The sequence below is a fragment of the Anser anser genome (assembly GCF_964211835.1).
Source record: "Anser anser genome assembly, chromosome: 26".
NCBI classification, from domain to species: Eukaryota; Metazoa; Chordata; class Aves; order Anseriformes; family Anatidae; genus Anser; species Anser anser.
This window is the reverse complement of record NC_139747.1, coordinates 6,277,557-6,303,495: the sequence shown is the minus strand read 5'-3', so window position 1 is coordinate 6,303,495 and position 25,939 is coordinate 6,277,557. Positions and strand designations below refer to the sequence as shown.

The 25,939-nt window shown below is 55.9% G+C and overlaps 1 protein-coding gene across 4 annotated transcripts; it reads left to right on the top strand.

Moving 5' to 3' along the window:
- The first annotated feature begins 1,059 nt into the window (after positions 1-1,059).
- On the top strand, positions 1,060-25,346 carry TET3 (tet methylcytosine dioxygenase 3). Of its 4 annotated transcripts, none has more exons than XM_083811804.1 (10): positions 1,060-1,141; positions 13,297-15,310; positions 18,167-18,257; positions 18,618-18,711; positions 19,318-19,526; positions 19,715-19,865; positions 20,344-20,433; positions 20,552-20,689; positions 21,223-21,559; positions 21,968-25,346. In XM_083811804.1, the coding sequence occupies exons 2-10, from the start codon at positions 13,342-13,344 to the stop codon at positions 23,728-23,730; spliced, it is 4,842 nt and encodes a 1,613-aa protein (XP_083667930.1). In that variant the 5' UTR covers positions 1,060-1,141; positions 13,297-13,341; the 3' UTR covers positions 23,731-25,346. The 4 variants fall into 4 exon arrangements, with proteins under 4 accessions (XP_083667930.1, XP_083667931.1, XP_083667932.1 ...); XM_083811805.1 differs by lacking the exon at positions 1,060-1,141 and adding an exon at positions 5,845-6,258; XM_083811806.1 differs by lacking the exon at positions 1,060-1,141 and adding an exon at positions 5,855-5,976.
- The last annotated feature ends 593 nt before the right edge of the window (positions 25,347-25,939 follow it).

Sequence of the window (25,939 nt, the reverse complement as noted above, 5' to 3'; positions counted from 1 at the left end):
CGTTTTTATGGTGCCAGTGGGCCAAGTTGCAATCAAAGCACCTAAATGAATTTGGCAGCCTTTCTCCAAGCCAAAAGTTGCAGAATAGGCATAATCTCATTGAAAGCTTTACTTAAAGAAAGTTTCTGAATTTGTCTTTTGGGCAAGGGGGTTTCCCTGGTTTGTGTTTGCTAGCAGAAAAAGCTGTGAAATTGCCCCAAACGGGGACGAGAAGGGTGGCATTGCTGAAAACACGTTGGGGTGATGGCTGGGAGCAGCCAGGGCACAGCACCAAGGCTCATCCCATTTTCAGCCATGCTGTCATCCACAGGACACTAAGACGTCCTTGTTTGACATGGTGCAATGTTCACCCGTGTCACTACTCCCACCCTGAAAATTTTCCAGATTTAGGCTGTTGATGTGATCAGCTGGGCACCGGAGGAAGAGGGTGGGAGGAAGGAGACACCTGCATTGACTAAATCCACTTGTAATTTTGCAGGGCAGCAAGCAAAACAAGCGGTGGCAGGACCTGTTGCATGGACTGGCAGCTGAGGCGGGTACAGCTTCAGCCACTTCGGAGGTGGCTGCAGGGCCATCAGCCACGCTGCACCTTGCGAGGCGCAAACAGGAGGGCCCCAGCCCCACGCACGGGTCCATCCACGCTCCCATTTATTTTAGCCAAGGTGCGGGCGAGCCGCCGCCATTTCAACAGGGCCCGGCCCTGTGCAGCCCTAGCAGAGAGGCCAGCAAAGAGCTCGGGGCCGGGCACGCCGCCCCCGGCTTCGCACCTTCGGGGTTCGGCACCCGCGGCTCGCTTCCAGCGCGTCGCTCGGTCGCGAACCGCTTTGTGCTGCCCAAACCCTGCCCTCCCGCTGCGCTCGCCCCGGCTGGGCCCCGAGAAAGAAGCTCCCGGCGCCGCGGGCATCGCCTCGCCGCCTCGCGGAGGGGCCCCGCGGGGAGCTCCTCGCCCGGCCGCCCCCCCCCCGCCCCGGGGCGCGGCGCTGCCGGCGGAGGGCGCGGGGGCCTCGGCACCGGAGCTCCCTCCCGGCCGGGGCCGCGCGGCGGGCCGGAGGCGGGGCCCCCGCCCCCCCCCCGCGCCGGGGCGGGCGCAGCGCCGCACAAGATGGCCGCCTCGTAGCGGCAGGGGCAGCGGCGGGGCGAGGTAGGGAGCGGCCGGGGCCCGCCGAGGTCGGGGCGGGGGCGGCGCGGCTGCGGCCGGGGGGCAGCGCGGGGCGGGGGCGGGCACCCCCGCGTCGGCTGCCTCCCGCGGGGCCCCCACGTGCGTGGTCTGCCCCGGTCACCCCCACCCCCCCCCCCCGGAAAAACAACGATTTTCTGCTTTTTATTTATTTATTATTTTTTTAAAATTATTCCCCCCCCCCCCCCGAGTCCATCCGCGAGCTCGGCCGGCGGTGGCAACAAGGGCCGGGAGCCGGGGGCTGGTGTGACGTCACGCCGCCGTCACGCCGCCGGTGGCTGCTGTCAGCCCTCGGCGTGAGGGGCCGGGGGCCCGGCCTCGCCTCCCCGGCCGCGGGGCTGCCGGGGGGGACGGGACGGGACGTGGGGAGCACAACGTGGGTTTCCCTCCGCCGCCCCTCGGGTCATCGCGGCGCCGGCAGCAGCGCTGGCTCCGACTGGCCCCGGGGAAGCGGTGGGGTCACCGTCCCTGGTGGGCTTCCAAAGACGGAGAGCTGAGCGATGTGGTTTGGCGGGGGGCTTGGTAGCGTTAGGTCAGAGGTTGGACCGGGTGGTCTTGGAGGTCTCTTCCAACCTAAGCGGTGCTGTGTGATTCTGTGGCAGCAGATGCTGGTGGCGCTGGGGGACAGCCCCCAACGGGGCTGCCCAAGCCTCCGGTCCCGCTGGTGAGTGCCGTCAGCACCATGTGCTGGGACGGTCTGCATCAGTGCCTGTGGGCACCCGGTGGGTGCTGGTGTGGTCGTGTCGTGCTGGGGAAGGACGGGCAGCCTGGGGGCAGAGTCCTCGCAGGTGGTTGTGGTGGCCCCATAAACATCCTCAGTGCTGCCCTTTGGAACCTAATTCACTGTGACATGTTTTTTTGTTGGTGGTTTTTTTTTCTTTCTCCTGGATTCTCTACCTGGAGCCGTTATTGCAGGTAACTATGGGGAGAGGTGACTCAGAGGAGGAGCTGCTGGGACCTTGGGAAATCAAAATGTACACCAGCACCTCCCCTGTTAGGCATCGTTAGGTTGGGCTTTCCCAGCCCTGCCAGATACAGGGGTGGTGGGGCATCGGCACGATGCGTCTAGGACATGTGGTTGTGCTGTGGTCTGCACCCTAAAGAGCCTTTCGTGGTCTGTCCCTGGCACACTGGGAGCAATCTTTCCCCATGGCTAGGGGTCCTGGTTCCTGGTCCCCTGCGTGCGTGAGGTGGGGTTCCTGGTCCCTGTCACTGTAGCATCAGGATCCCCAGTCCCCAGCCTGCGTTTGCTGGGCTCTCTGGTCCCTAGACCCACGGCATTGAGATCCCTGCTCCCTATCCCCACAGCACTGGTGTTCCAATCCCTTTTTGATGTGTGCCAGAGTTCCCTGGTTCCCATCCCCACTGCATCAGTGTCCTTGGTCCCCTGGTTGTGTGCACTGGTGTCTCCATCCCTATGGCATTGCCGTCCCTTGTTGCCTGACTCTGCATGCCAGGATCCCTGCTCCCCATTTCTGTAGCATCAGGGTCCCCGGTCCCCAACCCTATGGCATAGAATCATTAAGGCTGGAAAAGCCCTCTGAGATCGTCTGGTCCAACCATCCCCCTACCACCAACGTCATCCACTAAACCATGTCGCTAAGTGCCACGTCCAACCTTTCCTTGAACACCCCCAGGGACGGTGACTCCATCACCTTCATGGGCAGCCCGTCCCACTGCCTGACTGCTCTTTCTGAGAAGAAATGTCTCCTCATTTCCAACCTGAACCTCCCCTAGCGCAACTTGAGGCCATTCCTTCTAGTCCTATCACTAGTTCTCTGCGAGAAGAGGCCGACCCCCAGCTCCCCACACCTTCCTTTCAGGTAGCTGCAGAGAGCAATAAGGTCTGCCCTGAGCCTCTCTTCTCCAGACTAAACAACCCCAGTGCCCTCAGGCATCAGGGTCCCTGGTCCACTGCCCACGTGTACCGTGTACCCACGTGTACGTGTACCTCAGTCCTCCTGCCTGTGTGTGTGTGCTGAGGTCCCCCCATACCTGCAGCACCGGAATCTCCATTCCCTGCCCATGCACGCTGTGGTCTTGTGCACTTTTCTAATTGGACAACAGTGCCAATGCTTTCTGTCATGGTCCATGCACTGTCCCCACTGCAGTCTGGGTGACTGACGGGGGCACTCCAAGTGCCACCCCTTCCGTGCCACTCTTGGGGCTCTGTTGCCTCTTTCATCTCTGCTTTGAGATTGGTGCAAGAGGGTGCCAGACCCCCCCCCTTCTTTTTTTTTTTTTTAGAGGATAAAAGAACTTCTGTGCCCCCCCCCCCCCCCTTCCCTGGGCTAGGATCCAAGGGGAGATGAGGAGATGAAATGAAATGGGAAGAGGCTGGAGGTGAAACAACTGTGAGCGGCTCTGTCCCTGCTCCACATCTGCCTATCACGCCAGTGCCAGCACTGAGAGCCGCGCTTTCCCAGCCAGCCCCATCCCTGCATGGGTGAGGGATGCACAGCAACGGGACCACAGGTGCATTTCTGCTGCGATGTCATAGGTGATCCTGTCCTGGCGACGATGCAGTGTGTTTGTTTGCTTCAGTTAAAATGGCAGTTCTTAGGAAAAAAAAAAAAAAAAAAAGCTCTTCTGCACATCTACTCGCTGCATCTTTTAGATTAAATGAGGTTTTGCTGTCGAATGGTGGAGTTGGAGACCGGGAGCTCCCAACGCTGCAATTTCCAATGCAGCCAAATGAGGCAGAGGGGGGGTTGGGGGGAATGGGGTGTGGGGGGGAGACCAACCCACTCCAAGCCCTCCAAACGCTGTAAAAAATTGATTGGAGCAAGTTCTAATTACTGCAGTCGTCAGCGTGGAGGCTTGGGGATGCTGTGTAATGTCTGGAAGGCTCAGCTCCAGCTCACCAGGCTGCAGTGCTTGTGACTGCTGGTGGCATGGCCACAGCCACCATGGTCCCCAGAGCAGCTCGTCACTCCCGTATGGGCAGAGGGAGCAGGAAGCCATAGGCCAACACAAATCCTGTGCCAGAAGGCAATGGGGTGCAGGAGGAGGTCGAGAGGCAAGAGGGCAAAATGCTTTAAAGACCCCAAGCCTCTTCGAAGCCCCGTCTGGCATTGCAATTAGAGCACTTGCATTTAAAGCCTCTGCGTTTAAATTTGTTGCAATCAAACCTATCACAATTAAAGCCATCGCGGTGGGAGAGTGGGGCTAACTCTCCTCTTGACGATGCATGCACAGAGGCACCTGCTGCCTCTTTCTTGCCTGTCCCCAGGCTCCTTGCCTGCAGCCTCAGCCTCTCCGAGCCGCTGGCAGCCGGTGCTCCCGGCCAGAGCACGCTGCCTGCCCGCACATGGCTTTTTTTAGGTTTACAAACATTACGGCCCCGTGCACACGTTGCTTTCCCCCTCCCTTCCCGTGAGTCATCAGCACCGTCACCAGCGCCAGGGAGCGCAGGCCAGTGAATCTGGAGGCGGTGTCTGCGCTTCCCCCTTGGTGCTGATGACCCCAGCAGAGGAAAAAGAAAAATAGAAATTTGGTATTTTTTTCCCTTCCCTTTTTCGGTGGTGGAAAAGGATGACCAAGATGAGGAAAGCTCAGTGGTGGCTGTGATGCCACATCTGTTTACCCCCACTTAGGCGTCATCCGCGGTGGGGTGTTTTTGAAGAGGATGGCAGCCCCAGCCTCCAGATCATGGGACTGCACATGTGCAATGCCAGACCTTGTGATTTTGGACCTGGGCAAAGTTTCTCCCAGCTGAAATGCGAGTGCTGGTGTCACCTGCCTGGCTGTGGTCAGAGCCACATGTTCTGCCTGTCGTGGGACAGAGCGTTGGCCGCTCCAACAGCGTGCACAGAGATGCTGGAGCCCCCGCAGCTGAGCTCATTGCTGGCTGATGTGGCAGTGGTGACTCAGCAGTGTCGGTGCTGACTCAGCAGCACTGCAGACCCCAGGAGGCAGCTGGGGTGGGAGGGGGCTGACATTTTTTGGTAGGAAAAAAGGGGCTTTTGTGCAGCATGCTGCAAAAGAGTTGTGCCAGTGCTGATCGGGAGCGGACAGAAAGAATGTGATGCAAATGCATTCTTGTATGGAGAGGCTGCACTTCGGGGTGCTTCTCCACTCCTGCTTGCCTTTCACAAGTGATCTTGCTTCAACATTGCTTTTAGGAGAGAGACGTCGGGTCTGACTCTGAGCACGTACCTGAGCCCATACATAGGGCAGAGAAGGGGCTCAGTCTGCTAGACCCTAATTAACTTTTTGGTGGGAGGTTTTATTCCTTCCCCTGTCTGGGGACTCGTCTGTGCAGTGGTGCTGGCTCCCGTCCGCCATGCTGGGGTGAGTATGGGGAAATAACTGCTTGTCAGCCTTGGCTAGGGAGGATGGTTTGTGAAGGGATGTGGCCATCATGATGTCCCCTTTGGGGGTGGCAGCTGCCCTGCACTGCCGGGCTTTGCTTTGGCTGTGTGCGCTACAGGGGTTGGAGCAAAACAGGAAAACGCAGAGCCTCTTTCTGTGCTTCCACCCCATGCTTTCACGAAGGAGGATTTCAGCCTGAAGCTGGGGCGGGTGGTGAAAGGGGAAGCGGCTGTCCCCATGTCCCCGCACCAGCAGGCGGAGCAGGATGCGACCCCAAGAGGCTCTTCCTGGACGTGACTTGGTCCCCGTCACATCCGCTTCAGGGTTTCGGGACCTCCCTGGCCCCAGTGGGGCACCCAGGGCAGCGTTGGTGTCATTTCAGGGTGAGTCACAGGGGCTGGAAAAGTGGCTTGAAGGAAGCGAGGCACTGCCGATGCACTGCGTTGGGTGATGCCGAGCCTGCCCCAGACTCAGTTTCTCCCCAGGTACTTTTCCCCGTTGGGGACTGGTCGCAGCAGTGAAACCGGCTGGTGGAGCCGGCGCTTTCCCTGCACCCAGACTGGGCAGGGCCAGGCTCCCACTCGTCTCCTGGCTCCTGCCCGCCAGCCATCAACGCTGCCGACATGTTTGAGCTTGCCACACACATGTTCCTCCTCCTCCTCCTTCTCCTCCTCCTCCTCCTCCTCCTCTTCCTCCTCTGCTGAAAGCTCAGGCTGCTGACTGGTTTCACGGAGCAAGGAGCAGGGCCGGGGCTGTGCATCCCCCAGGTACGGTGGGACAGGGTGGGATTTGGGGAGCCAAGCACCAACAGCACAGTGCAGGACCCCCTGCTCCAAACAGCATGCAGAGCCCTGACAATATGGGTGCAGGGCAGCTTTGCACTGCGACTACCAGTTCTTGAAAGCTGGCCAGTTTCTGCACCCTGCTTGCAATGCAAAGTAATTGGGCAAGGGGGAAATTTCCCCACTGGGTTGTTGGTGGTAGGGGGTGGGAGGGCACTGATCCCCGTCCTGCCACAGACAGTGGCATTGATGAGCGGCAGCAAAAAGTCACCCAGCCCCACGTGGGTGGCTTGGGTGGGATGGCAAAGTGCTGTTAGCATGGGCAAGATGCTCAGCTGGGCCGAAGGCACTTCTGCGCTTCTGCTTACCCCTTCCCCTTCCCATTTCCCCTTCCCCCTTCCCCTCTGCCTTCCCTATTGGAGCACTGCTTGCCGCTAGCCAGCGTTTTGGCATTGCCTGGCCAGACCCAGTGCCAATCTGGTAGCTGAACGCCTGCACGAGAGGAGTCAGCTGTGTTGGAGCAAAGATGCTCCAAGAAACAAAAATAGCGCTGTTTTTTTTTTTTTTTCCCTCTTTTTCTCTTTAAAGAGCTCTTCTCCCCTCCCTCCTTCCCCGCCGGCCAGAGCAGCCTGGTGCAGCCTGGCAAACCATTCCCCCTCCCTTTGCCATATGCTTGCTCCTGGCTCAAGGCTGTGATGGGAATGCTAGCCGTGGCTTAACCATGCAGCTCCTGGAAAGCTGATACGCTGCTGTGCCAAGCATCCTTGCGGTGGGGCCGAGCATCCTGTCCTGGGGCTGAGCATCCCACACCGTTATACCAGGGCTTGGTGCCACGCTGCAGGTGTCCCGCGTTGCCTGGCTGGAGTGGGACCCTGGGCTGCTTGCGTGCAGGGGTATGAATTTTCCATCCCAGCTTTGAAAGGCATCCAGGATGGATTAACAACAGATGTTGGCGTACAGCCATTCCTGGTTGGGGTGATTTTGGAGGAGCTGCTGTATCCGAGCAATCACCTCTCCCTCGCTCCACACATTAAGGATACTGCAGCTGGGCAGCTCCTGCTCCAAAATAGCCACTTTTTCCCATCTTTCCCTTTTGCTTTGGAAGGCCATGGTGCTTTCCCATTGGTCATAGTTTGGCTTGGCTGGGAAAACCCTTTTCCTGGAGCCCCAACGGGGAGGATGGGGAAATTTCCACGTGGAAAAAAATCCCCCATCTCCATTGCAAGCTCCTGATGCCGATGCAGCAGCAGCCAGGAGTGAATATATTGCATTGATTTGGCTTTTTCCCCCTGTGAGATGGAAAAGGGGGGGAATGGTTGTCCCAGTGCCATCTAGAGCAGGATTGCGGCTCTGGGGGTTCCCAAGGGGATCATGCAAAGCAGGGATGGGCTCTAATGTGGCTTCCTGTGGCACAAATCAGCCCCGTGCCCCCAGCCTCGGCGCAGCTCTGGCTTTCCTCTGGGCTAAATGAGGACAGGAGTGAGCAGCTCAAACCCAGCGCCGGGGTCAGACGGGGCCATGGAAACAGCTTGGAAAACAAGCAAGCCGGTGCTGGGAGTACGCCGGGAGGGGCTCCCACGGGCACAGCACGGCTCTGTGAGCTCGCCAATTTGCTTTTCCTGGGAGTGTTGCATCCGCTTAGGGCATCCACGCCACTGGGCTCCTCTCCAGCATCCCCCACTGGTAGCACGGTGGCATTCAGTGACTTTCTGCGTCCGGCGGAGCAGCACAGGTCTCCAGCATGTCTCTCCCCAGGGTGTAATTTCAGCGGCATGCCCTTCCCTGAGGGTGCTCGTGGGTCTGCAGCTGTACCATGCAAACAGAGGAAAGCCCTTTAGTGACAGCAGCCGTGTGCTTTGTTATTGTAGGGTTGCCTGCGCTCAGGGACGTTCGCCCGCCCTGGGCTTCACCATCACATGGGGGCCCCCACGGTGCCCCTGAGCCCAGAGGATCCCAGGGCTGGCTGCCAGTGGAGGAAAACCATGAGCGCAGCACAGGGCTGGCAGCCAAGCAGCCGCCTGCCTCTTGGCCAGCCCTGGCTGCTGTCTCTTGGCGGCTCCCACTGACCTCCCAAAAACCCCGCTGTGCCCTGGCTGATGGTGATTTCAGTGTTGCATTTCCCCCCTGCACCTGATGCACCCTTGGCATCCAGGTCACCCACATCTCCATCTCCTAAATCCTCCACTTACAAGAGAGTAATTTGCAGTGGGACAAAGCAAAGCATGCACTGAGCTGCTCCAGTCTCTCCCCAACTAAGCCCAGCCCTTGCAAAATACGTTGAGGCAAGGCGGATTTAATAAATACCCAAAATATCCATATAGAGGATTACTACTTCAGCACAAATTCAAGGGGCTGGATGGGCCCTATGGATGTTTTTCAAGCGCAAGGGATTTAAAACCGGTTCTTTGCCTGTTGTTGGGTTGTTGTTTTTTTCCTAAACATGTGGTTTGGAGGCGGCAGCGCGTGATTTAGGACAAGCAGGAACATGGCAGGAAGGCCTGCCTGCTTGTATGGGGTGCTTTCATTTAATTTTTCTTATAGGGCCGTGGGGATGTTTAAAATAATATTTTGAAAAAGAGGGAGGATTTAAAAAAAAAAAAAAAGAAAAAAGGAGAAAAAGCAGTTTTGAAGCAGCTCTGGCTTTGCCAGGGTAGGCAGGATAGGTAGAGGGATCGCTGTCTGTCCCTCTGGACAGGCAGATCCTGGCTTGTCCCCTGAGATGGCTGGGGTGGCAGGGTGATGGGGCAGCACGTTCCAACTGTGGACAGATGTTGCCTGTGACATTCCCTGCTGGGACAGATCCTGCCAACATGTGCCAAATCTGCTCTGGGGTGGCTATGCTTCTGTCCCGCACAGTGGCTATAGCACTGCACCTGGTCACCTTGTCTCAGTAAGAAGTTGCTGGATATATAGGGCTGTTGGGTGTATAGTGTTGCTGCGTGTATATATATATATATATATTTATTTTTTTTTGCAAGACATACAGATTTGCAGGATGTATAGGGCTGCTGGATGTGTAGGCTTGTCGGGTATGTAAGTCTGCAGGATATATAGCTTTCTGGATATAACAAGCTGCTGGATATATAGGGTTGCCTGATATATAGGGTTGGAGGTCACATAGGGCTGCAAGACCTGTGGTGTTGCTGAATATATAGGGTTGCAGGTTATACAGGTCCGCAGATTGTATAGGTTGTTGAATATAACAATTCACCGTATGTATAAGGTTGCTGGATGTGTAGGGTTGCCAGATATATAGGTCTGCTGGATATGCATATTGCTGGATATAACAATTTGCTGAATATACAAGGTTGCAGGATCCATAGGAGTGCTGGATGTAAAAGGTTGCTGATCACACCGTGTCACTTGATATATAGGGGGCTGCAGGGTCGATAGGGCTGCAGGACCTATAAGATGGCTGGATATACAGGGCTGAAGGATGTGTAGGGCTGCAGGATATACATAGGTTGCTGAATGTATGGGTGACTGCATGTGTTGGGCTGCAGGATCTCTAGAGGGGCTGGAGGGGTGGGACCCCCCCTACCAAGGCACCCTTTGGGCCCAGGCCAAGATGTCGGGGTGCTTTCGGGCGAGCGCGCAGCCCTCTGCCATCCATCCGTCCGTCCGTCCGTCCGTACGTGCGCGCGGCGCTGGGGCTAATGGCTCCTCCAGCTGTTTGCAGGGGGCGGGGAGGGCTGGGGCGGCTGAGGCTGAAAAACTCGTTGCGCCTTCCCTCCCCGGTGCCATCGCCGCTGCCGGCCTCACCGCCCGCCCCGCAGACGTAAGTGCCTCGTGCCCCGGCCGTGCCAGCCCTGCTCGCCGGCACCGTGCCCCCGCCGCGCGGGTACCGATGGCTGCAGACCAGTCCTAGGGAGCGCAGCCCAGGCTGGAAAGCATCCAAGCAGGGCTCTGTGTGTGTTGTGTGGTGTGGTTGCCGCTGCTTGTTGTTGTTGCTTTCTTTTTTTTTTTTTTCCCCCCTCTGTTGAAGGCATTTAAAACAGAAGGAAAAAATTAAAAAAGGGGGAAAAACAAAACAAAACAAAAGATAATTATTTTCTTCCTCAGAGGGGTTTTCACCCTTTTACAAAACACCAAGGATCCAAGACGGACTGTGCAGTAGCCAAACAACTGAGCTAATCTGAACCAAAAGGCTTGCTCTTCTCTTTATTTTAATCCTCCCCCCCTCCCCCCCCCCCAGCTTTTATTATTTCCCGGGGCAGGCGGATGGAGGTTTGGGCAGGCATTGCTTTCCATGGGGAAGTGGGCAGTGTGGCGGAGGAATAGGTGCAAACAGCGCTGATGAATGGATGGATTTCCTCGTCTGCTGCTGGAGTGAGTTGGGGCTGGGTTGTTGTTGTTGGTTTTCGGGATGAAAATCCCACAGGGCCATAAATGCAGCTCCCACTGTGCTTGCCCTGCACCCCGGTGGCGCTGGGAACAAAAGGAGCCGTGTGGGAGAGCCAGGAAAAAAAAAATGTATTTTTTCCCCATGGATTTGGGGATGGTGGCAGCTCTTGGATTAACCCTTTGGGAGCACCACAAGATGCAGCACTGGCTCAGTGCTTACAGGATGGGTTTTGCCATGCATTTGCAGGATGAACTTTTTTTCCTGCATCCCCAACCTGATTCAGGAACCTGATTTATTGGATGGAGCAGTGTGGTGGCAGGGACAGTGTAAGGGCAGCCCAAGCTGCTGTCCCATCCTGACCCAGTGGCTTTGCTGTGGCTTTTACACCAAGGGGTATGAGCGTCCTGCCAGCTTTGGGGCAGGTGGAGGTGATGCCTGAGGGATGGATGCAGGGGGAAAAGATTCTGAAGCTCCATCTGGATGAGGGGAGGTTTGAGACAGGGCTTCCCTGTGAAACCAGTTATAGAGGAGGATTTGGCAAGGTCTGGGGATCCAGGCAGGGTGGGGAAGCTCCTTATCTCTCTCTGCGGCTGGCCCTGATGCCTTGGGAGGTTTACCCCAAGGCTGGTTCCTTCGCTCACTGATGTAGTGACGGATGTAGTGCATGGCTGGTGACAGCAGCTTCAGGGACATCCACATTTGGGGTGCATTAGAAGCGTCCCCAGCTGTTTTATGGGTCTTCCCGTGCCCACATCCACCTGGTACCCCCAGAAAACCCTTGGGGCCAACGTTCGCTCCACGCCCAGAGCTAAACAGGTTTTACACCATTTCTGCGGGCTGGCGTCACCAGGGACGCTTCAGGGCATGAGCGTTCCCACTTTGAGGGGGTTTCATAACGTTTTCTCCTTGCCACTGTGTACTGCTTGGGAAAAACCTTGGCTGGGGCGGCAGCGTGGGAAGGACGGACAAGGCTGTGTCTTCCTCGCACCATGTTACTTGGCACAGGGCGTGGAGGCAGCATGTCCCCACCCTGCAAATGAGCAGCAATGCATTTGCTCCCTGACCTGATGGACCGGTCCCTTTGCTCGTGGCTCCAAGCTCCAAGTCCCCATCACCAGCGAGGGGACGGCACTAGAGCCCCTTGAAAGCAGTGGCACCCTGGGGGTATGCCCCATGCCAAGAGAGGGGCAGCGCCAATTTGCACCCACACTGTGCTGATTTGTGCTGCCCATGAGTTCTGCCCCCCAGGTTTTCTCCCTGGGGGGGATTTTTGGGGCAGCGAAGTCTTAAATCGTGCAGGGAGTGGTTGCTCCTTGGTTTTGCTGCAGTCAGCAGTGTTCTTATCTGTGTCGAAACCAGCCATGCTTACGCGCACATGTTGCTCTTCATCTCTGCCTGTAGACTGCTCATGTGAAAGCTGCGGGGCTGGCATTGGAAGGGTTAAATGAAGCTCCTCACCACTGACAGCTTGTTCACACGCCAGAGCTGTACTTTGGGGTCTCCTGGAGCATCAGGGCTGTAGGTCCTTCCTTTGGAGACAGTGCTGGAGGCAAGAAGTTCTGCCTGAAGCCTTTGCTTAGTTTGTCCATTTTTTTTTTTTCCTAGTGAGCTTTGCTATATTTTTAACTTTCAGGAAGCTTTCCCGTTACCAGCAAACTGCTAAATGTACTGCACCCAGTCCTCCCTGGCATTAACTGAGGGGGGAGAAACCACCGAGTGCAGAAATGCCTCCCTGCTTCTTGCAAAGCACTTGTAGGGTCTTAACCAGGATGTGTGAGCCCTGGCACCAGGAAGATGGGCTCCCTGGATGTGGCTGGTTTGTCTCCGGGTGGGCACCTCTGGCAGGCGGCACAAGGGTGGTTTTCTGGATGCTGGTGCTGTTGCTCCGTGTTGCTGGGGTCTGGCCAGCTGTGCTGGCATGGGTTTGGGTTATTCGAGGTGAAATTGTCCCCATGCTGCCCCTGCCACTGGCACGGACAACTTGGCAGCTTCTTTCTGTGGCGGAGGATGGCTTCTCCAGGTGAAACGCTCCCAGACAGGATATTTGCTTCACACATGGGCCCAGTTCCCCCCAACCTTCTCTCCATGATGCATCCTTCAGCAGTACTGGGGCTCAGTGCCCCATTGCTAACTTCATTGCTGAGCCCTGGAGCTGCAGTGACCTTATCCAATGCTCAGTGCTACATTTGCAGGGGATGAAGGAGCTCATCCTGAGCCTGCTGGTCTTTGCTCCGTCTGGATGCAAGCAGAGCAGAATGCTTTGCAACAGCTTCATCCCCACTGTAAGGAGTGGGTAAAGTGAGGTGAAGCCCCACGATCCCATGGCGCTGTGAAGGGGGTCCCAAGGAATGCATCAGCAGGGCTGGACCTCCTGAAAACAGAGCTGGGAGCGGGACGCCCTCCCATACACCCTGTCTCATCACACACTCCGCAGGTGGTGGAAATACCGAAACATCCCATGAGCAATTTTGAAACTGGGTGGCGGGTGGTGGGAGACGTGGGTGGCATGGGGCCGGGAGGGGTGCGTGGGGGGTGAAAAGAAGCGGCTGCATTTCAGGCTGTGGGGCTCTGTGGTAAAATGGGTGAAAGACAAAAGTTGCAGGGGTGGAAGGGGGAAATTGGGCGCATGTTGACTGTTGCAAAGGGTGCTTACACCTTTCCACTCTCCCCATTCTCAGACAGGTTCGGGGGGCGACCCAGTTGATGGCCCCAGAAGAGGCCAAATGGAAGAAGGGCTGATTAACTATGTCGAAGAAAGAAAGCTGAATGAGGGCAACGGGCTCAGCCTGGAGAATGGGGGCCAGCCAGAGGTGGGGGGCAGCACACTGATGGAGCCGAGCAGCTGGCTGCCTGGCCAGCCGGCCACTGCTGGCAAAGCCCATCTGGAGGATGCCAGAAACCTGGTGGCCTTCTCGGCAGTGGCTGAGGCTGTGTCCTCCTACCGGCTGCCTCCCCTGGACTCTCCCTCGCTGCTGTACAAGAAGTTTGACACCGAGATGAGCAGGGGAGGGCTGAGTGAGGTGCTGGCGCCGCAGGACGGTATGCCACGGGGAGAGGACCTGCATGCCCTCAAGGCTGCCCTTGCCTTGGCCAAGCATGGCATGAAGCCCCCCAACTGCAACTGTGATGGCCCTGAGTGCCCCGACTACCTGGAGTGGCTGGAGCAGAAGATCAAGTCGGCTCTGGGCGAGGAGCCGGTGCCGGCCTCCCCACCACCCCCTGAGAAAGGTGCTATTGTTCCCCAACCGGTGCTTGAGACCGCTGAGCCATGCCCATCGGACGGCCTCCCCTTTTCCCAAAGTGCACTGAACATCGCCAAGGAGAAGAACATCAGCCTGCAAACAGCCATCGCCATCGAAGCCCTAACGCAGCTCTCAGCCGCGCTCCCGCAACCCAGTGGTGATGGGCAACCCCCAGCCCCGCCGCCCCCTGGGCCCCTTGTCCCACCAGAGCCGGGGCCCCGCTTCCTCACGCAGCCTGGTGCCTCACCAGAGCCACTTTTTGGCACGGTGCCTCCGGCAGGGACCGGAGACCCCATGGCAGAGCTGGAGCAGCTTCTGGGCAATACTGACTATATCAAGGCAGCTTTCAAGCAGCCCGAGGCTGGCAAAGCCCCCGCAACAGTGGCGTTGAAGCCCCCCGAACGAGCGCTTGCCAAGGATGCGACAAGCGGCCCCCGCGTGCCACCGCTGCCACAGGAGCCCAATTTGCACAAGAAGACGCAGCTGGTCCTGCAGCAGCATCTCCATCACAAGCGCAGCCTTTTCCTTGAGCAGAGCCTAGCCGTGCCCACCCCAGAGCGGCCGCCTGGCTGGTGGGCACCCGGTGCCCTGGCTGGGCCACCCAAACCCTTTGAAAAGCAGGCCAAAGAGAAAAAGAAGAAAACGCAGCCCGAAAAGCCAGCCCGCAAGCAAGTGCAGATCAAGAAGCCCAAGCAGAAAGACTCACAGCCGCTCTTCCTGCCCCTTTGGCAAATCAGCCTGGAGGGGTTTCGGGCCCCTGCTGAGCCCCCAGCTGAAGAGATGCAAACCGAGCCGCCACCACCTGCCTTCCCGCTCCAGCAGTCTCTTGCACTACCCCTGCCCACCACTCCCAATTCTCAGGAAAGGGGTGCCCCTGGGGGGGGCCCCCAAAGCCACCTGCCGATGACACCAAGCTCGTCTGGCTCAGAAGAAGCGCTGTCTGCCCCACCAGCCCCCATTGTAGTGGATGACAAGCTGGAAGAGCTCATCCGGCAGTTTGAGGCTGAATTTGGGGAGAACTTCAACCTGCAGCCTCCTGGGACAGCTGAGCTGCGGGGGGGTCCGGCACCAGCCTCACAAGTGCCCCCCACTGCCAGCACCACCACCTTGGCCTCTGGCAGCTCTCCCCAACCTGTCTCCAAAAGCTTTTCACTTTCACCAGGGAAGGGACCGCTTTTGGAGCATACCTTTTCTGCACGGTCCCCCAAGCAGATCAAAATTGAGTCTTCTGGTGCTATCACCGTGGTGTCAACCACGTGCTTTTACTCTGAGGAGAGCCAAAACACTGATGAGGCAGAGGGGACACCCACCAAGGACGAGGTGCCACTGACGCCAACCCTCAGCGGTTTCCTGGAGTCACCACTGAAATACCTGGACACGCCAACCAAGAGCCTGTTGGACACCCCAGCCAAGCGCGCACAGGCAGAGTTCCCCACTTGTGACTGTGTCGGTGAGCAAGCAGCTGTGCTGGGGGGCTTGGGGCAATGGCAAGCACAGTTCAAGCTGTCCAGAGTGGGATTTGGGGTTTGCAGGGTGGTATTCCCCTGGATAAGTAACAGAGTGATGCCACAATGCCAGGAAAACAGTGGGTTTTTTGTTAAGGGTTGGGGATGTCGCTCTTTTTGGCTTTGTGCTTATTCCTGCTCCTGTTTTGCACCACCTGTTTTGTCCTAGGATCAACATACCCACACAGACAATATCTTGGGGTCCAAACTTGAAAAAAAACCGCACCAAGATTTGCTCCTGGGTTTGCTCCTAAATGGGAGATGGGTATTTTGGTCTCATCCAACCCCAACAGTGTCTGTGACTGGGGAGGACTGAGACTGCTTTGCAGCTTTGTGTGGATTTTGTTTTTACGGCAAAACCCCAAGGCTGCAGAGACCTCATGCTTTGGTTGTGGGGTACATTTGGTCTTTCTCTTCTTCTCTCTTTTTTTTGTGGTGAGGTGGCCAAAGCCAAGTGAGCGTGGCATTACTGTGGTGGTGTTTGACTTGGTTGTGCTGGCGCAGGCTGGAAGAGCAGCAAAACCAAAGCCTTGTTGATTTTATCTGTGCTTAGTCGCTCAGCTAAATCCCACGAAGGGGCACATGCTTGCCCCAGCACCACCAACCTGCATAGAACATTGCCCTGTTCTTACTGCTATTTTAAGCTGAATTAGCTGGAGTGGGTTACTCGAAGTAAGAGCGTCTCTTCTCGGCTTGTGCTGTTTTAGGGGCCATATTTGCTGCCAGGACGCTGTTTCTTTCGGTTGCTGTCCCTGCCAGGATGTGTTGAAAGACACAAAACTCTGGGTTTGGTGTTGGTTTTTTTTTTTTGCTGGCATTTGTTAGACTTTGCAGGAAGTATTGGAGAGTTCCCGCTTGGTCTCTGCAGTCCATCTCCTTCCACTGTCCCCTTCTCCACAAGTGCAGGGAGCTGGATCTTCTCCCTCCAAATTTAAACTGGGAGGAGCAAGGCAAGGATTTGGGGTCAGTGGGTGCGGGAAAACCAAGCCCCTGTGCTACTGAGAGAGGTGGCCTTGGGCCAAGCACAAGCTGCACTTTATTAGCGAGGCATATGATTATTTATTTATTTGCTTGTAAATGGCAGCAGTAATTAGCCCAAATGACACTGAGCAAATGAAAGGCTTTTCTGGAGCTGATCAAACTTAACTTGGAGTTTTACTTCCATTGCCAGGAAAGGTTTGCGTTGCTTTTCTTTTTCAGTGTGGTTTAGAGGTTTGGGGGGTGGGGGGGGATTTCCCGCCTCTACCTTTCCCCATTTTCTCAAGGAAAAGCTGTGAGAGAAAGCAATTAAGTAGGAGTCGGGGCTTGGTGCTTTATTAGGTGTCTGTGCTGTTAGACACTGTAATAAAATCAGCTTTCGCTGCGTGTCCTGTATTGATCTCTGTCTGGACAGCTGCAGCCCAGCTGAGCCCTGCTTTCTCCTAGCCCTGGCGCCAAGCCAGTTAGACATGACAGGAATGAAAATCATGGGGCTGAGAGCCGAGGGATGGAAAGACAGACCAGCCCCAGCCCGCCGTGCCGGATGCATCTGACCCAGCGGTGCTGGAGCATCCCTGTGCTCTGGGGACTGACCCTTGTGCTGCTGCAGCTGCCCGGAGCATCCTTTAGTTCCCCATCTGGCACCTCCATGCCGTAAAAGCCCCGAGGGGGTTTGCTGCTGGGGCTGTGTTGCTTGCGGGCTGTAGCCCAAGCATCCTTCTGCGGTAGTGTGCGCTTGCTTCTGCCTCTCCCCTGTTGAGCAGCTCCTGCCTTGCACAGGCTCAGCCAACCCAGAGCACCCCCACATCCTCCAGGCAATCCAGACAGCAGGTGGCAGCAGTTTTCAGCCCTAAAATTACCTTGGGGTGGTTTCGATAGCATCCGGCTGGTCCAGTTGCAGTGTGCGGGGCCAGGTGGGTGAACATCATGGGAGCAGGTGGGCAGTGAGCAGAGGGGGTCCGAGGGTTTGTGTGCCGAAGTGGCCGCTGCAGCTCATCACTTCTCTTCAGAACGCAGCGTGCTCGGGTGGCCCAAGCAAATCCCCCATGCCAGGGGGCAGCAAGGAGAGACGTGGTGGTGGGAAGCACCTGGGCAATTAAGTGGTTTGCCCTACAAGGCTTCAAAAATCAGATCCTGTTGAAATCCTGCCGTCATTTCAGCCCTCCCATGTGTGATGAAACCTCCCTCCTGCCTGTCCTCCCTCCCCACGTGTCTCAGCCCCTGCTGCAGGGAAAACACTGCATGGTGGAAAGCTTGGCTCCTTTGCCTGCGTTGAAAGAAGGGTCAGAAACGGAGACTCACTCCTCTCTCATTAAAAACAAGTTTATCAATTAACTATGCAGGATTTTTGTAGTTTTTGGCCTCTCTCAGGGCTTCACCCCTCTCTGTTGTATGCAGTAGCTCAAGTTGCTCCTTGCTGGGGGATGGAACGTAGCTGGGGCTATCCCCAAATGGGTTTTGCAGTGATTTTCACCCCAAAAGGAAGGACCCCATTGTCCTCCTCTTCTGCTGCAGAAGCACCTATAAGGAGGAGGAGTATGGAGGTTTTGGCACCAGTGCTTGCCAACATCCCGGGCTGCCTTGGGGGTGCAGGGGAGCTATAAATCTAGACTAAAACTTCCCCAGTCCTAAAACACTCAATGCCATATATTGCAATTGCAAGCAAGGGTGCCTGCTTAGGCTCCCTTAGTGGGGAAGTGCTTGATTTTTGGTGCAGAAGTGCTTCATCTGAGTGAATTTGGCATCCATGGGGTCAGAGCCCCCTGTGGACATGCAAGCCCCAAAACCTCTGTCTCCCCCTCCCCTCTTCCCTTTTCCTGCAGAGCAAATTGTGGAGAAGGATGAGGGGCCGTACTACACCCACCTGGGCTCGGGGCCCACTGTGGCATCCATCCGGGAGCTGATGGAGGAGCGGTAAGGGCCCCATCCCACCCCAACCCCTTGCAGACAAAGGGGAGTTCTGATGTTGAGGACCCGGAGCCATCAGAGAGGGCTTTGGGGGTTTCCTGAGGGCAAGGGGAGGGCTCGAGAAGGTGTGTGGGGCCTTGTGAGGGTGCATGGGGCTCTGTGGGCACACGTGTGTCCTCATGAGGTCAAGTGCGTGCTTGTAGGTGCTGGTGGGAGCCTGTGCAGGCATGTGGGTACTCATGATGGTAGGAGTCCCTTTGGTGGATTGCATGGGGGTGAGCAGGGCCTGTGAGGTTGCATGTGGCCCTGTGAGTGCGTCTTGGTCCTCGCCAGGGTGTGTGCAGCTAATGTGCGTCTCCCTGGCAGGTACGGTGAGAAGGGCAAGGCCATCCGCATTGAGAAGGTCATCTACACTGGGAAGGAGGGGAAGAGCTCCCGGGGCTGCCCCATCGCCAAGTGGGTGAGTGCCTATGGCCCCCAGGCCTCCTCAAGGCACCAGTGTAGCAGAAGGGGTGCCTGGATGGCACCGCTTAATGCTGTCTTAGGGGTCCCTGGGCCTGCGCGTCACACTTCATCAGTGCCACTAAATCAGATTCATGTCTGGGGGACTGTTAAAAAAAAAAATAAGGAGTTTTTTAAAGCCATTACTACTTGTCCTATCACTACACTCACTGTTTCTCCCTTTCTGTCCCCTCTCTGCCTGGGGACAAGGAGGTCCCCCCTGGTGGTGGCCATGGGAGGCCAGGGCAAGATGCTTGAGCTGCAGCAGCCAAAGAGAAAGGAAAAGCTGCAGCCACCCCCAAGAAAACTCTGCAGGGCTCCCCACACTTGCCCAGTGGCACCCACTGAATGGCACATCCTCAGGGTCAGGCTGGCAGCGTGTCCCCCTGGCACCCCAAAACCCACGGGGAAGGATGTAACCATGGGAGCACTCACAGCTCTGCTGCCCAAATCCCTGAGGGATGATACAAAGGTAGCCGGCACCCACTTTTGGGGGCCTTCTTGCCCCCCATCCTGGGAAACATTTCCTCTCAGGGCAGTCTGATTTGGCCTGGCTGTTTTCCAGGTGATCCGGAGACACAACCAAGAGGAGAAGCTGCTGTGCTTGGTGCGTCACCGGGCCGGCCATCACTGCCAGAATGCTGTAATCATCATCTTGATCCTGGCCTGGGAGGGCATTCCCCGCACTCTGGGTGACACGCTATACCAGGAGCTCACTGACACCCTCACCAAGTATGGCAACCCCACCAGCCGTCGCTGTGGCTTGAACGATGAGTAAGTGCCACCATGCCAACATGCCGGCTTGGGGAAGTGGGTGGAATGGCAACCGAGGTGTCCCTCCCCTATTTCTAAAACCAGTGGAGGAACTGCCTACACTCCACCCAGGCTCGTGTCGCATTCCCAGAAGGGGCTGCTCTCACTGTGCCAGCAGCTGATGCTCCTTCTCAATGTCCCTCCTGCAGCCGGACTTGTGCGTGCCAAGGCAAGGACCCCAATACCTGCGGCGCTTCCTTCTCCTTCGGCTGCTCTTGGAGCATGTATTTTAATGGCTGCAAATATGCCCGAAGCAAAACTCCGCGGAAATTCAGGCTGGTGGGGGACAATCCCAAAGAGGTGGGTGACACAGGCAGAGTGGAGCAGTAGTGGGGGGTAGGGAGAGCGGGTTCCTTTTAACCGTGGCTCCAAATTTGGCAAGGAGAAAGCATGAAAACAGGGTACCTTGTGCTATTTTTGATGAAATGGTGGGGAAAAGAAAGTCAATCTGACCTGGTAAGGCCCTCACTGACGTCCCAGGACTTTGCTGCCAAGAGCCATTACAGGGTGACACAAATGGGGTCTCTCTAGAAACCCCAGGGAGATGGCAGAGGGCTCTTGGGCTGAGCAAGCAAAAGCACAAGAGACTTTGGTTGGAGGTTGAATAGCCAAGATGTCACCAGAAATTTGGGCCGTGCTCTTTGCATGATGGCAGACGTAGCAGAAAGAGTTGGACACAAGGTGGTGTACAGGGGCTCCACCCCTAATTGCATCCCCACTGCTGAAACCCTTGAGTGATGTCCTCCTGTGCATCAATGCTTTCTCTTCCCTCTTGTAGGAAGAGCTGCTCCGGAAAAGCTTTCAGGATTTGGCCACTGAGGTTGCTCCACTTTACAAAAGGCTGGCACCACAGGCCTACCAAAACCAGGTATCTGGTCACTTACTCATCCTCTTGTGGTCTCCACAACCTGCCAGTCATCAGAAACAGGAGTGGGGTGGTGGTGCACAGATTTCAGGCAACTGGAGCCCTTTCTTTCTTTCTCTAGGTTACCAACGAGGATGTCGCAATAGATTGCCGGCTGGGCTTGAAGGAGGGGAGGCCGTTTTCAGGGGTGACAGCATGCATGGACTTCTGTGCTCATGCTCACAAAGATCAGCATAACCTCTACAATGGCTGCACAGTGGTAAGCAGGCGCTGGCATTGGTTTTCGGGATGGTTCCCCATTCACTGCTGCCTTTTTGAGCTGCTCGACATCCAGCTGGACCCCACAGGGAGCGCTTCGGAGTGGAGATATCTGAGCCTCTGTCACCCCCCTTCCTACCTGCATGACTCTGGTGGCTGGTCCTCGGTGTTTGCACTCATGGAGCAATGCCCTTTTTGATGTTGAAATTGCTTAAGGAAGCAGAAAGGACCCTCAAATGAAAACACTCACATCTGTGGGGTGCTGAAGCTATCCCTGCTAGATGAAAGCAAAGCACTAATCAGAACTGTATGTTTGCTCTTGTCTGACCCAAACCCCATGGGAGGTTTCCAATCAGCATCTGGGGAGTGGTGTGGGCTGGGGGGGGTGCACCAGTGGAAGCCTGGGAAGCCATCAGGCTGGTATGGATTTGTGTTGAGGAGGGGATTTTGCCCTTGTCCCCCTTGGGCTGCATTCATTAGCATCTCAAGGGTTTGGCAGTCCTGGACACTCATGGCACCCTGTGCTCCCCCCAGGTCTGCACGCTGACAAAAGAAGACAATCGCGTGGTAGGGAAGATCCCCGAAGATGAACAGCTGCACGTCCTCCCCCTCTACAAGATGTCCAGCACAGACGAGTTTGGCAGCGAGGAGAACCAAAACGCGAAGGTGGGCAGTGGGGCCATCCAGGTGCTCACATCTTTCCCCCGTGAGGTCCGCAAGCTACCTGAACCTGCCAAGTCCTGTCGGCAGAGGCAGCTGGAAGCAAAGAAAGCTGCCGCAGAGAAGAAGAAGCTGCAGAAAGAGAAGCTGATGACACCAGAGAAGATCAAGCAGGAAGCGCTTGAACTTCCCACACTCCAACAAAATGCAGGTAATGGGAACAGAGCTGAGGTCCCATGGCCCTAAGCTGTCCAGAAAGCATGTGAGGGGATGTTCCCCTGTGGCTTCTGGGGGGTAGTGGTTGGGGGCTTTCTTGGGCCAGAGGTTGCATGAGTGGCACTGAGTGCGGGCTGGCATTACTGGTTCATACTGTGGTGCCTGCATTTGCACCATGGCTTTTGGGGTACCTGCACTCTTGCTGCAGCTCAGCTCATGGGTATGAATTGCTGCCAGCACACTGAGTGATGCTAGTCACAGCTGAGCTCTGTGCTTGGCCAGCAAGCCCATTGGTGTTGGATTTTTGAGACTGACTGATTTTTCTGGGGCCTGGGGTCCTTGGTCCCTGCTGATGGCCTCCTCAGCCAGCTGGTCACAGTGGCTGTGTGTGCTGTGCCCACAGGTATGGCGTTGAAAAGTGGGATCCCCCCACAGCCGCTGAAACCTTCCATCAAGGTGGAGCCGCAGAGCCATTACAACGCTTTCAAGTACAACGGCAATGCGGTGGTGGAGAGCTACTCGGTGCTGGGGAGCTGCCGGCCCTCCGACCCTTACAGCATGAACAGTGTTTACTCTTACCATTCCTACTATGCACAGCCCAATCTGCCTTCTGTGAATGGGTTTCATTCAAAGTTCACGCTTCCCTCCTTTGGGTATTATGGTTTTTCCAGCAACCACGTGTTCCCCTCGCAGTTTCTGAATTATGGGGCAACTGAGAGGAGTGAGAGCTGGGTGAACAACACCTACGAGAAGAAGCCCAACATCCAGGCATTGCAGGAGAACCTCAACCACACCTACAGGAACACAGATTTCCCTGAGCCCATCCCACACAGTGTCCGGAGCAAAAACCATCACCAGCGCACCTACGAGCGGGCCAGCCGGTATGCCAGCCAGCAGAAGGCAGTGGCTGGGGTGCACAGGACTAGCACGGGCTCAGAGGAGGCACCGCCATTTGCACAGAACTGTTTTGGCAGCAGGGCCATCAAGCAGGAGCCCTTGGACCCCCCACCCAGCATTGAGCCCTTTCCCAGTGCAGCAGCGACTGTACCCGGCACTGGCCTGGCCCTACCAGCCGTCCCTGTGCCAGCATGTGGCGGGGGCCCAGAGCAGCATTGGAGCCCATACAAAGCGTCCCGAGGTGCATCTTCTCCCGAGAGGACTAGTACGGCAGAGAGCTCGTGGAGCAGCCTGGTGCCAGGCGCCAGCCCCGCAGGCTCAGGTGAACGAGACAAGCTGAGCGCCTTTGATGCTGCCGTGCGCTTGCCGCTGCCAGAGAAGCAGTGGCCCGATGTCCTGTCAGGAGAAGCAGCAGCAGCGTGTGGCTCTAGCTTGCTGCCAAAACCATGGAGCCCCTGCAAGCTGGGCGAGGCAGTGCTGGCGAGTGCAGGCACCCCAACCCTGCGGGAGAAGAGCTGGGAGCTGGGGCCGCTGGGCTTCAGCTCGGCCCTGCCAGGGCTGCCCAGCTTCCCTGAGGAACCATGGGGCTCAGCCAAGGTGGAGGAGCAGAGGACACCGGCGTCCATCCCAGGGCTGCCTGAAAAGGCGTGGGAGGCGGCAGTGCGTGAGAAGGGTGCGGTGGGGTCCCGACAGGAGAAGCCGTGGGATCCTTTTGGCCTGGAGGAGGTCATCGAGGAGCTGCCAGAGAAGGCGGTGAAGGAGGAGGAAGAGGAGGAAGAGGAGGAAGAGGAGGAGGAGTGGTCAGACAGTGAGCACAACTTCCTGGATGAGAACATTGGCGGTGTGGCTGTGGCGCCTGCCCATGGCTCCATCCTCATAGAATGTGCCCGCCGTGAGCTGCACGCCACCACTCCGCTGAAGAAGCCCAATCGATGCCACCCCACCCGCATCTCCCTGGTTTTCTACCAACACAAGAACTTGAACCAGCCCAACCACGGCTTGGCACTGTGGGAGGCCAAGATGAAGCAGCTGGCTGAGCGCGCCCGTGCCCGGCAGGAGGAGGCCGCACGCCTCGGTCTCCAGCAGGACGCCAAGGCCTTCGCCAAAAAGCGCAAGTGGGGTGGCGCATTGGCAGCCGAGGCGCCCAGCAAGGAGAGGAGGGACTTGGTCCCCACGCGGCAGGCGGTGGCTATCCCCACCAACTCCGCCATCACTGTGTCCTCCTATGCCTACACCAAGGTGACAGGCCCCTACAGCCGCTGGATCTGAGGCGGAGGCAGCTGCCACAGCCCATCTTACCTCAAAGTCAGCAGCACTGGAGCACTGGTGTTGCTTCGTGGTGCTTTCTCCTCAGGCATGGGGGAGAAGAAAAAAAAAAAAACACAAAAAAGCAAAATAAACCCAACACATGCTTGGAAAAAATGAAACCAACTCGGGTGCAAGCCAATGGAAAGCTGCACTTGGTGAGGAGTAGGGAAAAAACAAAGGAACAATGCTCTTTGGCATTTTTTGGTAATCTAATATTTATATCTCTGTGTTTTTTTAATCTATCCTTGTGCACTGCAAGAATGGAGAGAGAAGTTTATAGCGTCCTTTCACAAAGGAGAAGTTTTTAATTCCACTTAAAACATATTTATTGGAATTTTTTTGTTTTACTCCAACAACAACGACAAAGGTGATCTTCAAAAAAGAAGCAAACATAAACAAACAAACAAACAACAACAAAAAAATACCCAGGAAACAACCCAAACACCAAACCAGCTTGACAAAGCAAGAGGTGAATCTCTCCAGCTCCCACGCATGGAGACTAGCAGGGATTGCATCTGAGAGTCACCTGGAAACATGTGCTTTAACATCAGCTGGACACACTGAACATCTGATTTTATTTTTTTCCAAGGACCTACAATACTTATTTTGCAACTCGAGGAGTTCTTTCTTACAGATACGGGAGGCCCACTCGCAGGCAGTACGTCCTGGAATGGTGCGCTCACGTCTGGCTTTTTGCTGCTGGCGAGCTTGGCTCTGCCAGGATGGCGCTTTTTCTGGCACTGGAGACTTCAGAACACCTCTGGGCTCAGAGCACCGAGGTGAGGACGCTGTTCCCGGGGAGCTATGCTTATGCTCAGATCTGGGGGCTCCTTTGCCAGTGGCCCCAAGGAGAAGAGGAGCAGCTCAGCGGTGGCTGCACCTCCAAGGAGCCAATTGGAATAAAAAACAAACAAACAAACAAAAAAACAGAAAAAAAAAAAACACAGAACTGTGAATAGCTAGTGTTGCTCTCTGTACATCACTGTTGCTAAAGTCTGGTGCTTTCACTCTCTGGGGGACTTTCTCTGTGTGATCGGCTCTGGGAAGAGTGAATCCAAGACTTGACTCTCCAAACGTGCCAGTCTCATTGTGCATGCAAGTGGCCTCTCTGAGCGAGCCAGCTTGGTGGCAAGCACTGCTTGAGCGTGGCACTATTCTCTCCCCAGGTGCCATCATCTCTCCTTCCTATGGATCACCGTTCTTCCCGCAAAAACAAACAAACAAACAAAATAACAGAACAAAAAAACAACAGCAACAAAAAACCAACAACAACCACGTGGTGCTTTTCAAACAATCTCACTTGAGGCTTTTCGCCTGCCTCTGTCTCCCAAAGCTGTGCTGGGGCAGGCGAGCTCTCACACGGCTCTCCAGGCAGGTGGTGTGGCAGGAGCTGGGGCCCCACCAAGACCGAAGCTGGGTGTCAGTGTCCCCAGTCATTGCTTTTGCACTTTCAGGTGCCTTTTGGAGAGCAAGTGAGTGAGAGCCAATGCCATCACCGTGCAGAAATCACCTTGTGTTTACTGAAACCCTTGTTCCTTCCGCACTGGCACAGATTAGCAGAATCTTGGTAAAACAGCCTGAACATTTATGTAGTCTGATTTTAAACCTGTAAATAGGGAAAGAATTTTTTTAAAAGCACTTTCACCTAGATGTAAAAATGAAAGCAAAACTGAAAAAAAAAAGCAAATTCCCTCTCCCCCTCCCAACAACTTGAAAGCAGTATGTTTTAAACAAGATTATTGTGGGAGAACTGTAAATACTGGCAGAATATTTAACATGCTTTGTCCGTCCTTCATAGTTTTTTTTTTTTTTAACCGTAATCTGTAAAGTTGCATATATTTGACGAGGAAACTCAATGAGCTATTATCGCTTTTCTTATAAGTACCCAATAGCATATCAGGATTGTAGAGTTTATGGCAAGTCAGATTTTAGGGAAGCCCATGGACAGGTTTGTGTGTCCTGGGGCTGTGTACCATGGTGCTTGGCTGTGGCATGGTGGTGGTGATGTTCACAGGGCAAAAAAAAGGGGTCGGATTCGGGTGCCGGCCTTGGTTTGTTTCGCCCAGGTCTCGTCTGACTTCCACATTGTAGGTTGTCGCAGGGGTGCCTTGAAAGCTTCGCATAGATGATGTTAGCGAGAAATTTGCGGTGTTTGGGAGAAAGGGGTGTG

Coding starts and splice junctions, on each gene's coding strand:
- TET3 (XM_083811803.1), top strand. CDS start 9,749: ATGGGTGACTGCATGTGTTGGGCTGCAGGATCTCTAGAGGGGCTGGAG. Junction 19,527..19,714: donor CGCTGTGGCTTGAACGATGA/GTAAGTGCCACC, acceptor TCCCTCCTGCAG/CCGGACTTGTGCGTGCCAAG. Junction 20,690..21,222: donor TCTACAATGGCTGCACAGTG/GTAAGCAGGCGC, acceptor TGCTCCCCCCAG/GTCTGCACGCTGACAAAAGA.